Source organism: Acanthochromis polyacanthus, chromosome 8 (genome assembly GCF_021347895.1).
Source record: "Acanthochromis polyacanthus isolate Apoly-LR-REF ecotype Palm Island chromosome 8, KAUST_Apoly_ChrSc, whole genome shotgun sequence".
In the NCBI taxonomy this organism is placed as follows: domain Eukaryota; kingdom Metazoa; phylum Chordata; class Actinopteri; family Pomacentridae; genus Acanthochromis; species Acanthochromis polyacanthus.
Window position 1 is genome coordinate 9,415,791 of NC_067120.1, and position 15,948 is coordinate 9,431,738.

The 15,948-nt window shown below is 42.4% G+C and overlaps 1 protein-coding gene across 1 annotated transcript in view; it reads left to right on the forward strand.

Annotated features, from left to right (window-relative positions):
• The window catches only part of iqsec3b (IQ motif and Sec7 domain ArfGEF 3b), a 36,358-nt gene that overhangs the window by 8,288 nt on the left and 12,122 nt on the right, over nt 1–15,948 (forward strand). The window contains 5 exon segments of the mRNA XM_022191907.2: nt 4,529–4,646; nt 5,639–6,040; nt 7,098–7,813; nt 8,581–8,742; nt 12,196–12,318. Of these exon segments, the coding sequence (XP_022047599.2) occupies nt 4,529–4,646; nt 5,639–6,040; nt 7,098–7,813; nt 8,581–8,742; nt 12,196–12,318 (1,521 nt within the window).

Sequence of the window (15,948 nt, forward strand, 5' to 3'; positions counted from 1 at the left end):
CTGGAGAATCTAGCCCCTTTCATGTGTGTGTAAATGCATACATACAGTACATACACATCTAGATAGATAGATAGATAGATAGATAGATAGATTTGGTGGGTGAATACGACATTTCACTTAGACGTTTGAATGATCAGAACTCTTGAACTTAGAAAATCAGATTTTGTCATGTTTCCCAATGATTACCCTCCCTCCCCCCTCCTCCAGAATTTCTCCGATCTTTTAATCCTCTGTACTCTGTTTCTAAATCCAGTTTTTCCCCAGTCTTGTCTGTTTTTCCCCCCCGTCTCTGATTCTGCTGCAATGTCTTTCCCCGTGCGCTGTTTATTTTCTTCTTGTTATTTATCTGTCTGTCGAAAGACCACGTCTTTTTTAATCACCCAACCGCAATTATTTTCTATCTCATCCCTCCCTATCAAGTGTCTCTCCCATTCTGCTTTTCTTAATATTACCATCTGCCTGTCTGGAATCCCTCTCTTTCTCTCTGATCTGATGACTTAACTCCTGCACCTACATAGTCCTGATTAGATGGGCTAATGGCACAGCGGCAGTGGAGAGCCAGCTGAGATGACGAGCTGCAGCGGGGATGTGTAGCACCGTGCGGCTCGTTATCATCATCATCACATGAAGTTGTGTGCTCCTGGTGGCTGCAAACCTGCACCGTGTCATTCGCCGCGCACTGTCATCCACTGGATCCACCAGAGCACACAACCCTCCCAAGAGATGCCATGAGATCGGCCTCTACGCTAACCTCCAGTGCCATTACATTACTCTGCAGCCTTATGTGTGTGTGTGTGCTCCCCAGGGTGTACAGTACTGTAGGTCTCTATGGGGCTTGAGCAATGCGATTTGACAGATGTTCATTTGTCTTCAACACTGACGTCATGCAGGCAGGAAAGGCAGGAGTGGGTGCTCGGCATGTTTGCTGCTTCTCCATATGTGAGCATGTATGAGAAAGAGCAAGTGGGAGAGAGCATGAGAGAGAACGCGTATAATGCCCATATCATTATGGAGGCTTTTGCTGTCCAGATGCATTAATAGCTCAACTCTTGCTTTTAAATCCTCTAATGTATTCTAATGTACTCTAATGTATTCTGATGCAGCGCTGGGGCATGGCAGCGTTTTAATAGAGTTTTTGATAGAGACAGCCTCCAGCATGCACACATCAACACACTCCTTCTATCTTCCTGTTTCCCCCTTGCTGTTTCTATCTCACTCTTTCCTCCGCTTCCTCCCTTTTCTCTTTTCTGTCCATTTCTTCACCTAGCTTTATCTCATTTAAAGATAAGACCAAGCTTCTCGGGCCCTGTCTCGGACTGTTGACCAGGGACGCAGAATAGTTGCTTTCACAGCAATCAAAGAAAACAAAGAGGAGACTTTAGTGATGCGCTCATTATTTAACCATGAGCAGGCTTTTTATTCTCCCCAGTCCTATTTAGTGCTGGTCCCTCTTCGTGTAAAAATTATTAGAGTAAGCATTATCTTGTTGGAAGAAAGATTGCACGAAGCACACACCATTATGCACACACACACACACACACACACACACACACACACACACACACACACACACACACACACACACACACACACACACACACACACACACACACACACACACACACATAAATTGTGCACCATTATAAAGACTGTTGTGGTGCCATCATACCTCTATGCTTACATCAGGTCAGTTTGATCTTATAAAAGGTGCTGAGCGTCAGTGTTTTCACTCTTTAAGTGAGATGTCAGAAAAGTTGACAACGACGACGGAAGCTAAAAACTGTAATAACGTTTGGCTTAGTGGAAAACTTGGATATTAAAGGACATCTTCTGCTGTGTCACAGGAGTAATTTACTTTGATAAGCTTTACAAGGCTTTCACAGAATTTTAATAATGCTGCCATGTAAAAGGACGCTGCTCCATCTGTGGACAGGATCTGGGATTATTAGCGGAGGATGGGACGCGCTACCAGTGGCAGTGAGAACTGGGAGACAACCTCCACACTTAATGTTGTTGGATCAGATTCAAGCTGGATTTTATTTTGTTTTTGCTCCTAGCTTCTGCTAAATTCAAGAAATGATTGTTTCTTTGGTGACTGTGGAGTCTGATTGGGTTTTCCCTGAACTTTTTCTGCAAGTCATGTTTGACTTTGAGGATAATGACAGCCTTGTATTGCTTCCAGTGTATTTTAATTCTAAATCCCAGCAGCAGAAGGCTGTCTAATAATCTTTTTTTTCTTTGCAGCAGACTAAGAATGTTGTACTTTTTTTTTTATCATATTACCCACTGAAGTTTTCATCCAAATGAAATCATTGCTATGGAAACAGTTCGGCTTTCATAGTCTGATACACAGAATCGGCACTGATTAGCAAAACATCTTGTGAAACTTTGTTGGCACACTACGCAAGAGTAAAGGTCCTAATGTGAATGCCCATTCTTTTAACTCCAAGGCTGTGTCTAAAATAACTCACTGTTTGCTACCAAGTTCCCTTTGCTTTCCACCAGTTCAACTCCTTCAGAGTCTGGCTTGTCCACACTCTGAAGGATAAGACAGTTGGTTCAGTCTGGGAGCAGACTGACTCTTAATTATGCAGATCACAACCCTCCACATGATGAGTGTATATATATTGCTTGTTTTGCTCTTGTGGTGGGAAGTTGACAGTGCCTAAAATAGATCTCGTTGGCATCAAAATACTGAGCGAAAGCCACTTATTGTGGCAATATGCATTTCAGTTTGGCAAAGTGGCTCTGCTCATGTGACACTCTGGAACTAATCTGAGCAAACTTGACACTTAACTGTCCCTGAGCTCTCAAACTCCCCCGGTAGAGCCCAGAATACACAACATTTGATGAATAGCAGCACATTTAACGAAACATTCAAACTTGTCGCACAGCTAAATACAGGAGGAGCTCTGAGGTGTGGAGCGAGAGCAGGCAGGTGTTTAGTGGTGAGTATGCAAAGCTTAGCGTTGTTTAATGCAGACTAAATTAGATCAAATGATTAAATAGACTATTAGCGGACAAACATTGCTGGAGGCTGCATGGAACATGTCAGTATAAAATGACTGAACTACCGCAAACCTCCATTTACACGATATTACAGTTGGCAGTGAAGCAGAAAACTGTGCATAGTTGATTTTAAGTGTCTTCATTTGCTGCCAGAGGGTTGAAACAATTTGGTAATAAATAGATTTGTGCAGTGGTTGCCAAATATGTCACAAAATCACTCTCATCACACACGTGGAATTTAAAAGAAAACTCACTTCTAATGCTAATTATCTTTACCTCTTCAGGTCTAATTAGTATTCAGATGAGACAATATGAGAGTGGAGAATCACTGACTCATCTGCACACTTATAATTCACAGATATGCAACCTGTGATGAGGAATTACAATGAGATATTTATTTATATTCAGTAACTACAATCAGAAAGAAAAAAGTTGGGGACTGCAGTTGATTAACTCTCTTGCTCCTACGTTTTTAGATACACTTTTTTTTTTTTTTTTTACTGTTTCCATACTTGATTCCTTTCCGCCCTGCAGTGCAGAACAGTGCAACTAAAAAGTTCCAAAACTTATGTGACATTACCGTTGGCTACACCTGAGTCAGCCATAGCTGGTTGGTTGCACTGAGAAGCACAGATTTTTTTTTTTCTTTTGTGCAAATTCTGGTAACAGCAGTTTCCTTATGCATTCTTATTTTTTTTTTAATTAGACAAGTACAATAAAGCGATTTGGATGAAACATCCCAATTTTAAGCTTAGATTTGTCGCATTTTCCCAACGGAACAACGCTTCACTGAAAAGTAATTTGAAAGCTGAAAATATAAAAATTCCTTTTATTGTTAGTTCTCCTTTTTTAAGCTCTTGGTTGATAAATGATGTTGTTTTGATGATGTTTTAATAGACTGATTTCCTTTCAAACATGTTGGTGTGTTTTGAGCTTCAGAGGGTTGATAGAATATGAATGAACAAACCTATAGCTGATTTATTAACTCTTTAGGTTATTTATTGAATTAATAAAATGCTCAAGATTACCTGTTTCCATTTTCTAAGTTTCACATTAGTGCGAGGACATTAACTATCTTGGGATTGATTATCAAAACAAGCTGTTTGATTAGTAATTTTTCCTCCAAAAATTGCAATCTTGAATTTTTTTTTCAGCAAACTAACAAACAATGGGAATGTTGTTGCTTGCAGCCATACTATAAATAATTGAGAGCATATAGGAAATAAGCAAAGGAGGAAGTGCTTTTGAACACGCAGCTTTTTAGTGTTCGTCCTGGTCACATTTCCAGAGTTTCACCCCTGCAATTCGCAGCAAAACCACAAATCTGACTAAATGGGACTGGACAGATAAAGTCAGTCATCCTCACCCCGGGCCACTAGCCACACATCACTCTGCACGCTGCTTTCCTCGTGAACCTCTTCTTCTCACTCTGCATAGCTGATGACAAGCTACAGCAAAACCAGCAGAGTCTTGGTCAGTGGGGAGGACTGACACCTTTCTGTCCTTATTTCTGCTGCAGTGGACAGATGCTGAGTCTGGAGGATGGAACTTCTTCTGGTAGCGGACAGGAAGCAGAGGGGACCAAGAGAGAGGGACCCAGCGAATACGAAATCACCCTGGAGAATAAAAACAAACAGGTATGCCTTATCTCGAGCGTACGTGAGGCCTCATGCGGATGGTGGGAATGCGATGAAAGCGGGCTGTGCTACTTGATTTTAGTGTGAGGAGGTGTGTGAAGGATGATCATTTGACTTTGTGTCTTGCGTGACAAAAAAGATTCCCATTCAGATCTATTTCTGTCTCTGTTGACATGAAAAAGAACACCCAGGATACCACTACCACAGCGAAAGGAACACGAAAGATGCTAGGTTGTCATGGTAACAGCTAATAACTGCTTCTGGCGGCTGGAGATGTCTTTATTCCTCATAGCAAACTGCTGAAGGGTCTGCCGTTGCTACTGCTATTGCTGCTGCAGTGAGAGTGTGCGCGTTAGGAGTGTGTGTCTCTCTGTGTAAGTGTATGTGTGTGTGTACATGCACTTTTTGTGTGTGCAGATACACACCCAGGCACAAGTGTGGCTGTCCTCCTTTTCCTCCCTTTTCTGTCTCTTCTTCCCCTGCCTACCACTCCTCCTCCTCCTTCGATTCCCTCTTGTGGAAAATATAAGAGGGCAAAATTTCCGAAGGATGGTGAGATTTTGGGCTGAGCTGCTCCGCCAACAAACGGACCAGAAATAGGCTTGTGCGGGTGTTTACGTTTCTTTTCATTTTCTAAACAGCACCTTTGTCACAGCCCATCCATCCTCTCTCTCATGGCCCTTCAGCCAGTATTAGTAGTTCAATGATGATAGATGATGTTTACTTTGGGTCTAATACCATAAACCCCATTTCAAAGAGCAGACAGATAAGTAAGAAGGATATTTCTAAGAAGTGTGTGAGTGTGAATTTCATGACTCAGGGAATGCTCAAACTCCTTTTTGATCCCTTGCAGACATGGGCACAAACCGGAAACATGTTTGCTTGCGGACGGATGAATAAATATCTTTCGGTGGATGATGTGTGCTTTACAATATTACTCTTGCAGTGTCTTCCGTGTTTGATATACTCACTCCCGCTCTTTTTGTTCCCAGATAGAAGAGTTGGAGCAGAAATATGGAGGCCATCTCATAGCAAGGCGAGCAGCCCGTCGTATCCAGACAGCCTTCCGTCAGTATCAGCTCAGCAAAAACTTTCAGAAGATCCGCAACTCGCTGTCGGAGAGCAAGCTGCCTCGCCGGATCTCACTGCGCCAACCCAGCCCTTCAGGCCGGAATAGGAATGCAGCCCAGAGACACAGTTACAGTCTGCATCCTGGGGGAGGACAAATACCCTTACGTTCTAAAACCCCTCCTCCACCTCCGTGTCGCTCCACCTCTCTACCACCATCTCCTGCATCAGCCCCAGCGGCCGCTCCTTCTCCTGCCCCAGGCCCAGCCCCACCTCCAACCTCTGGACCCTCACTAACACAGCTGGAGGACTGCTTCTCCGAACAAGTGAGTTTTCTTTATGTCATGCTGAAAAGATGCAAAATGGTACAGGAAAAAAAATGAGTTTAATTTAAGAGAACCGCAGTTTTACTCGACTGAAATATATCAGCAACCGATTGAGTCTCATCCAATTCTGTACTGATGGAATCCCCAAAGATTTTAATAATCTATTCACCTTTTGTTCTAGCACCTCTGGTCAAGTCTAAATAAAATGCTGTGAAATATAGAACATATTTCCAAAGTGTGCAGGAAGAGGATGCATTTGGAGATTCACTTAAAGCTTTTAATCTACTCAAAATATTGGCACAAAATTTGGCTCAGGTTCACCCCAGGATGAATCACAACTTTGCTCGTCCTCTGACTTTTTATAGTCCACTGTCAGGCCAGGACTCAAATTTGTCCAATAATTTGCTTTATGAGCACATATCCGGAAAGCTGTTTCCATTAGCATCTGAAGTGCACTATTTTGTGTTTCATATGTACTACACCTATTATGCCTGCTTGTGACCAGGAGTCTTGTCAATGTGAGTATGTTTTGATGTGAAATGTCACCAGAACACTTTTCTTCATTCATCTTTTCAACTGAAGAAATGAACCAGAATGTGTATGATCATTAATTTGGAAGCCCATCACTATTGTTCAATGATATTTTGAACATTTGGTAGCCAGAAACTCGATTTCAGACGGTCTCATCATAAATCTGCTGATCCTTCTGACATTTGACACTATTTTCCCACTCTGACTTAACATACCTTTAACCTTTAATCTTTGGATCTTCCCTCACCCAATAAAAGCTTCAGTGGTTTATGTCTACACTTTATATTCTTAAGCTGAACTATGCTGCCTGGCCCCAGTGGCTTGACAGACAGCTTCATCTGTGAATGCCATGTTCCGCTCAGTAGTCCAGCAGCTGTCACTATGAATCATTTTTCTCTTCTTTAACAAATACCGACTAATTAGCAGCCCAGCTACTATCGTAAAGTTTTCCACACATGAATCATGTCCCTCGACCTGATTAAATCACTGGTTTTGATGTGTATTTTTTTAATCTTGATATTTGCAGCTTCACTCCTTGGCACAGTCGATTGATGAGGCCCTTCGTGGTTGGAGCTTGTCAGAGAGTGGAGAAGGGAAGGGGCTTCTGATGGACCCCGGGGCCCTTCGTGCAGCCGCTGAGAGCGCCTGTTTGCCCCGCAGTGCCAGTTCGCTGCTCATGGCCTTCAGGGATGTTACTGTTCACATCGACAGCAATAGCTCCTACACCATCTCCTCTGCCACCACGACGACCACCACCTCTCTGGGCAACGCAGGAGGAGAAGCAGGCAGCAGGAAGACCTCGGTGAGCGGGATGGCCGGGGGAGGAGACGGACTGTCAGCGGAGGAGCCAGAGTTTCCTGCACCTCCTCCCAGTGAGGAGCTGGAAATGGTTGATCCAGGATCCAGGAGGGGTTCGGCGGTGCCGGCTGCAGGAGGAGTGGAGGGGGAGAGCAGCTCAGACAGACTGGGGTCCACCTCTACTTCTACCTCTACCTCCACTTCAATCTCCACCTCGGCCCAGTCTAATCAGCAGCCTGCTCAGATTTACACCCAGTACCAGCAGTACCACTACACTCATCCTCAGCAGATCCCCGGGGGTCCGAGCCCCGAGGCCCTGCAGGCCCTGGTTGTCTCCCTGCCCAGGGATCGCTGCCAAGATCCGGTCTCTTGCCGCTCGCCCACCCTGTCCACTGACACACACCGCAAACGCCTCTACCGCATCGGACTCAACCTCTTCAATGTGTGAGTGTGGAAGCAGCACACACTCAGCACTGTCGCAGAAAAACATATTAAATATTTCTGCACCCTCTGGCTGAGGGTTCAAAGTACACTTATTACTGTTTGTGTCTAACAAATCTCCAACAGCCCTGTAAAACTGCTCTAAGCAGCTGCTCATTAGTGTTTGTGATTGTTGGGAGGAGCTGCCTGTTCAGTGCCATCTTGGTGTGGCGTCCATGAAAAAAAAAGCGATCGAGGGGGTGGGCAGGGATGAAGAGAGGAACAGAGGGAGAGAGAAAATGCAGGGGAGTTGGAGAGGCAGCCAAGAAGGTCATGAACAATGTGAGAGCCACTCAGTTCCTATAAATAGCGTCCACGGTTGGCCTGCACTTATTATAAGTTAATACAAATTAAAGTAAATTAACTCATGTGCATCAGTGACAGTGGGTCTGATCCTGAAGTCCAGAGCTAACAGCTTTTGCGCATGACTGCATTTTTCTTTTTCCTCTTCGTCTTTATGCGTCCTTCTGTCTTACACCCACACACACACACCAAATGCACACACATTGAGCGGGATTTCTCTTACATACAACGTAACACGTTTTATTTCTCGCTCAAGCCCACACACCTATCTGCTTGAATGCACAGAAACATCAAACACACACACACACACACACACACACAGACACACAGACACACAGACACACACACACACACACACACACACACACACACACACACACACACACACACAGAATTATCTCTAACACTGTTTGCTTTTCTGCGGGCAGGAACCCAGAGCGAGGCATCCACTTCCTGATCACGCGTGGATTTGTCCCGGACACGGCCATTGGAGTGGCTCACTTCTTGCTGCAGAGGAAGGGCCTGAGCCGACAGATGATTGGAGAATTCTTGGGAAATAGCAAGCTGCAGTTCAACAGAGATGTTCTTGAGTGAGTTCTTGCTATTGATTTATGATTTATGAAGACATCTTTGCATCATGCAGAAATACACACACACACACACACACACACACACACACACACACACACACACACACACACACACATATATATATATATATATATATATATATGTTTAATATTTTATGAAATAAAGTGTAGCTACAATTTTGCTTGTTAAATGTGAATCTGGGATGTTTTATTCAATTTATTTGGTATAATGTAAATGTTGGTAAAAATCCACTCACTAGCTTTTTCTACAGTTGTTTGCAGCCTTCAGTGGGAGTAGTTCATTTTAACAAGGGATCTAAATAACTTAGATGTGACTTTATAATGAGACACCCGTTTACAAAGGTTGCATAAGCTGTAGCTAGTGGGTTTATTCATGTTAATAAAATACTGACTAATGTTTAATGGAATAATTGATTTTACACTCTGAACCCCAAAACCTGCTGCTGAGTTTGAAAGGCATGTAGTGTTTTAAAAAATCACCAAAATTACACCATTTAACAGAACCAGACAAGGTGAAAATATCAGATTTTCAATTTTCCAAAGTCCTTCAGCTCCGCATCTGTGATGTGTAGTTTTGTTGGGAACCTAATCTAAGCTTAAAATTGTGAAACTTCATCAAAATCGCTCTATCCTACATGGCTCAGACAAAAACATTATGCACTCCTTCACACAACTGAGAGGATATGAGTGATTCAGCAGCTACCAACAGTAATGTGGCAAAAATTCAGGGACTCTCAGCTAAATTGGGCTGAACTGCTGTCTGTGTTTACACTCACTAATCACAATCACCAAAATTACACAATTTACCAAAGACAAACTCTAAAAACAGAATTGTCAGATTTTCAACTTTCAGACAGACCTTGAAGAGCTGTTCCACTGGGAAAAATATATCAAATCTAAGCACAAAATTGAGACACTTTGACACTTGACACTGTATTTTACATATCTTGTATCGAATCAATCAATCAAGGGCCATGCCCTTCAGCGTAGGCGAACATTTCTCTCCAGCTCCTCCGATCTTTTGCTCTCTGAATTGTGACTGTTGCTCATTCCATATGTAGCCATAATGAAAGTCCATCTATCATTTTCATTCTCTGGCTGCGTAATCCTCTCTTGCCATAATTTTTTCCAGTTGTGACGACATATTCCAGGGTCTCCTTCCTTAAGATGTGTCCAAAACATGTTGCTCGCCGTTTCCTAATTTTGTCCAATAGTGTATAATTTGTGTTTAGTGTTTTTTAAACATCTTCATTGGTTATTCTGTCTGTGTTAGATATACGCAGCATGCGTCTGTAAAACCACATTTCTGCTGCAATGGATTTGTTTGACATTTTATTATTTATGTTCCAAGATTCACTTCCGCACATCAGAATTGGTAGGATGAAGCTAACAGTCCTCATACGGTTGCTCATTGCGATTTTCTTATTTGTCAGTATATTTTTCATTTTTGTAAATGCTGTTCTTGCTATTGCTGCTCTACATTTGATGTCTGTTTCACATCTTCCATCTGATGTTATGAACTTATATAGAAACTCACCATCAATAAAGAATCTGCTCACACCAGAATTTGCAACAAATATAAAATTATGCACTCCTTGGTGCGATGAAGAGACTAGGACTGATTCAGCTGACACCCATCTCTGGCGGCAAAAAAAAATAATGATCTAAAGTATGTTAATACTCCCAGGTTTTCAGTTTCAAAGAAATTTCTTCAGATCTTCTGATAATGTGCAACGTACATGTTAGAGTTCTCTGTGCTTATAGTCATGGTTGTGCTGTTATCATAGAGGTGCAGGACTTTCAATTGCAGCAAAAACAAAAACAAACAAACAAAAAAATAGCCCACAGTTTATAAGAATGTCATAGGCACAAAAAAAAAAAAAAAGAAACTGCTTGGGGTTCAGAGGGTTAAATTAGTGATAAATAGTTAAACACTTAATTCATCAAATTTCTTTCAAATGCTGCACTTTGTTATAAATATACAATTTGGAAGTAGAAACCCAGATGACACAGAAAACATTATATGGATTATTTTCTCAAATACGACAAAGCTCCTAATGCCATGTAAAAGGGCTAAAATCATAATTTCATAACACTGGAAAAGTGGTCTTCATTTCTGATGTCACATTTCTAGATTATTAAAAAGACATTCTTTATAATTCGCAAAGTGAGAACATTTATTTGCCACTTCGCTAAATGAGTGGCTCTATTTGATGTCCAAATCTCACCTCAAGCTCAACTCTGGGTCATATCATATAGTCCTCAACTGTGGGTTTAGATTGTTTACCACAAACCTGTAGATGTCCAAACTGTTAGGTCTTCTTATTCATGCTGACATAAAGTTTAATGTTTATCATTACTCCATGAACTTGTAGACAGCAACTGACAAAATTAAGTCACCTTTAGGTGCCCATAGAAGTGGCTCTGGAGCTTCCCATCAAAGTCATGTCAAGCAAGCAACCTCAACTGCATGGCCATTTTATAAGTTGCTCTTCACAACCAAGCAGCAGAGAGGGTCAATAAAAGATTTATTAGTCTATCTAAATTTTTATGAATTCAGGTATTTTAAAAATATTTCAGGTGGAACTCATGCCACTTGTAAATGTGATAACACACGTACACCCACTCACTTGACATGGGGGCACTTGCATGCATAAATGCGACACATCCACGAAAATACACATTCACTTAACGCTTTCACGCTCACGCCTTTTGCATCCGACCGGTGTAGATTATAAACAGAGATCGAGTATAGCGAGGCTTTTTGCTGAGGTTGTTGTAGAGACTGTAGAAATAGGTCACTGCACTGAACGCACACGTAAGCACACACCCTCACTTTCTTTCACTGAGCCGCATAGACACACTTGCTTGGACACAAAAAAGGGCGTGCACACACACATGCACTATCTTGGTTCTCTTACTTCTTTTATTGCCACAGCCCGTCCTCAGCCTTTCATGTACCTCTCTCTTGCCCTCTCAATCTTTGCATTTCATTATTTTGCCCTCTTCATCCCACTTCCCTCTTATCTCCAACTGTAGCCAGACCTTTTCTTCCTCACTGACGCTTGTGTGTGTGTGTGTGTGTGTGTGTGTGTGTGTGTGTGTGTGTGTGTGTGTGTGTGTGTGTGTGTGTGTGTGTGTGCGTGCGTGCGTGCGTGCATGTGTGCGTGTATAAACATGTTGTCTCTATGTGCATCTTCCAGGTCAGCGGCTCTGTAATAGAAGTATGACTGTAAGAGGGAGATTTGCCATCAGCACTTGGGTACACATAGTGTGCCGCACATTCACACTCATCTCTACACGTTTCCACACACTCACTCACTGACTTACCTTCTCATTATAGTGACAGACTACAACTAAGCTCAGTCTCACTCTCCTTTCTCTCCCCTGCTTACTTTTTACCCCTCTCCCTCTCTGTCTTTCTCTTTATAGCTGTGTCGTGGATGAGATGGATTTCTCTGGCATGGAGCTTGACGAAGCCCTGAGAAAGTTCCAGGCTCATGTCCGCGTTCAGGGAGAAGCACAAAAAGTGGAGAGACTCATCGAAGCCTTTAGGTGAGACTGTCAGCTCGCTCACAACCGGGGCCAATCCAACAAACAGGCTCTGGCTTTGCTTTTTAATACAATTCAACACAATAACAGTCCATTCCATCACTGAGCACGGCTGATAAGGGCACTCTGAACTTTTTAAAATGAAAAGACCCTTTGCCTATGGCCACCTATGCAAAGCAGAAAAACAATGGCACGTAACTAACCCCTCATATTTTGCAATAAAACGGAAGCAAAAAAGTATATTCTTAGCTCGTAGCCTTGGGGTAGCAGACGTATCAGGAACGGCATACTAATCGCCTGACTGTATATGCAAGTGTTTTAACGGGTGCAGCTAGCTCACTGTGGCAGGCTCTGATGACACCGAAGCCCTGTATCATTAGCAAATTACACTGATTGCCTGTAACCTTTGCCTAAACTCAGCAGTGTTTGATTGTCAGCCAAACATGACAAAGATCTGAGCTGCAGGAAATCAGTGTGCTTTCCATGAAGACAGAAATAGACTCTCCATTTCCTGGATAACATTTTCTGGCCAACTCTTCATCTTTTTAGAACCATTTGTATGTGCTGGATAGCTGCATGTCCATTTCCATCCAAAGCCATACATGAATATGCATAAGTTCGTGTTTGGTACTCACTAGGATTTAGCCTGAGTTGGTTTTCTGCTCATTTCATCAGTGCTGACTCCAGCCCTGCAGTTACTAAAATGTATGAGCATATCTGCTTAAGGAGACTCATTTAAATACCAAGAGTACCTTTCGAGACCTCCTGTGGTTTGCACGCTCAGTTTACACCTTTTTGCGAGCTGTCTTGCTTCGCCTCTAACAAACTCGTGGATGGAAACAAGGTTTTTATGATGCTGTTACCCTTTGACTGAAAATTCTGTGAGGCAAAAACAGACAGAAGCAAACAGACAAATAGGATCTGCAACTGCCTCTTCATCCCCTGGCTGCCACTGTCCTTGAAATGTCCTGGTGATAGCCAGAGATTGCCCTCAGGACTAAAAAGGCAATAAAAATGCCCATCATTGTTTTCTGTTTCAGAGTAATTGGTTGCATTGCTTTGTAAATTAATGTCTCACTGTCGATGTGCTACTTGTTCCCTCAGGGATACCAACAATGTCACCAGCTTGACGTGACTTCAGTCACTGCCCCCTTTGAACTCATTAACCAAGATGTCCTTTTCCACTACAGGGATGTGTGATCACCATAATAAATGTAGTGCCTGTTAGTTAACTGCCAGGAGTTCCTGCATCCTCATTATGCTGCCCTTGTTTGTCTGATTAATTGACTTGGTAGTAGTTTTTTGTGGTATCCAAAAAAGACCAAAACCAACAAGGTATTGGTCTGTCTTTCAGAACCGCTTAACTTTGCTTTTCTTTCTGTGACACTCAGACCTAAATCCAGTCGTTCCCGCCGAAGGCCTAAACCTTTGAGATAAATGCTATCGTCAGCATGATGTACACATGTCCACAATGACGATGCTAACCTGATGCCTAGCCAGTAGTGTTTTCCATCTTGGTTTGGATTGCTAATTAGCAAATTAGGCAAACAACAGATGGAAGTGCAGATGGTGGTAACGTCATTAGTTGTGGAGGTATTTGAACATAAACCAAAATATTGGACTTAATGTCATTTTCTCTGATGGAAAAAATATTACACATTTATTTTATGCTGATGTTACAGTATATAGTTGTGATACTATTATGAATTTATTCATTTGCCCAGCTCGAACATAAATATTACCGTTTGATGCACCTTACCAGATTGTAGCTTCAAACTAATTTGCATCTGCAGTCCCCTGGCAGATGTGCGCACCAATTTTATGGAAATCTCCCAAAAATTGCTGAGATATGATCCAAGCTGTTACAGTAGCACAGCTAATAAAAACAAAAAAAAAACAGATGAGAAATACAGCAGCAAAATGTGAATACTTCCTTCATTAGTGGGAATCCATTCCTTTGGCTTTTATTTGTAATTGCAGATTTGGTTGTGTCTGTCATGGATCTGATGCAGATGTTTTTTTGCTCTAACTTGCACTTTGAACTACTCTAGAAGTGTTCTGTTGGATTCAAGTCAGGGGACATATATACAGTAACCTTTTTTCCCCTTCAATAGCTCTTGTGTGATTGTTGCAGTGTGCTTAGGATCATTGTCACAGTGGAACATTTCTCCCCTACTGAGCTTCTAGAAACTGGAAGTTACTTTTCAGTCAGTATTTGAATATACAAATATGCATTCATAGAGCCATCTATAAATGTCATCTCCCCTACAAGCTTGTGCACTCATGCAGTGCCATATCAGCACACGCCCACCTCCTTACTTCACCGTTGGCGCTGTGCAGTCACTGTGGTAGTTGTTGGATCCCAACTGATCCAAACAACTTTGTTTATTCATTTTGGTTTTATCTAGCCAAAGAATGTGCTGCCACTATTCATCAGGATTATTTTCATGTGTCTTGGCAAAGGCTACTTTTGCAGCTTTGTGCCATTTCATAAGCAATAGCTTTGTTCTTTGATGCCATCTGTAGAGGCTGACTTGATGCACTGCCCTCTGCACTGTCTGAGCATCACTGGGCCACTAATCTCCACAAATGATGTTGAGTCAGGACAAACACCTATCTGTTTTTTAATGCAAGGTTTTCAAAATAGGAATTTATTTATGGTCTATTTATTTAACGATGGCTACTGCATCTTCTGTTATTGATAGCACAGTTCTTTCTCAGCATTGTTGCAACTATGTTCCAATTTAGGTTCAGCACTCCACATTTGTCATTTTCAGGTCATTTCTCACTGTGTGAAGCTGTGTTCTATTATTTCACCACCCAGCTGTGGTCATCACAGGCTTTTTTTATAATCTTGTTCATTCAGTCAGCTGCATGTCAAAATTACATATGAGACCATTGTTCTCTGCTGAAAACTGATGTGTTGTTCCTATTGCCTGGGGTTGAATTACTGCCCCATATGAAGGAGTTTGAATATCTTGGGATTTTGTTCACAAAAGCGTTGGAAAAATGTAGCATGACATGGACAAATTGGTGCAGCCTCGTTTGCTAGTCGTAGCGAAAAGGGAACTTAGCCAGAGGGTAAAGTTTTCAATTCAACAGTCGGTCTATGTTCCAACCCTCACCTATGATCATGAGTTGTGGGTACAGCCTGAAAGAATGAGGTCGCAGATACAGACAGCTGAAATGGGTTTTCTCCATAGGGTGGGTGGGCTCAGCCTTAGAGACGGGGGGCTTGGACGTCCAGAGGGAGCTCAGAGCAGAGTTGATGCTCCTTAATGTTTGAACGGAGCCAGCTGAGGCAGTTTGGGCAGGAAACCACATGGGCACCTTCCTGGAGGTTTAGGAGGAGATCCCAGGGTAGACCCAGAATTCACTGGAGGGGCAACATATGTCATCTGGCCTGGGAATGCCCTTGAATCCCCCAGGAGAAACTGGAGAGAGGGGATGGATGGATGGATGGATGGATGAATGTAAGGAAGGAAGTGACATGCATTACAATCCTGAGAGAGGAGACAAAACGGGGAAAACAAGTTTCATATTCATCAAGACAATAGTTTAGTGTGGGGATGGAGTTTGTTAGAAAAATCTGTTCATTATTGGCTTCCAACACTCACTCATCCATTAAAATGA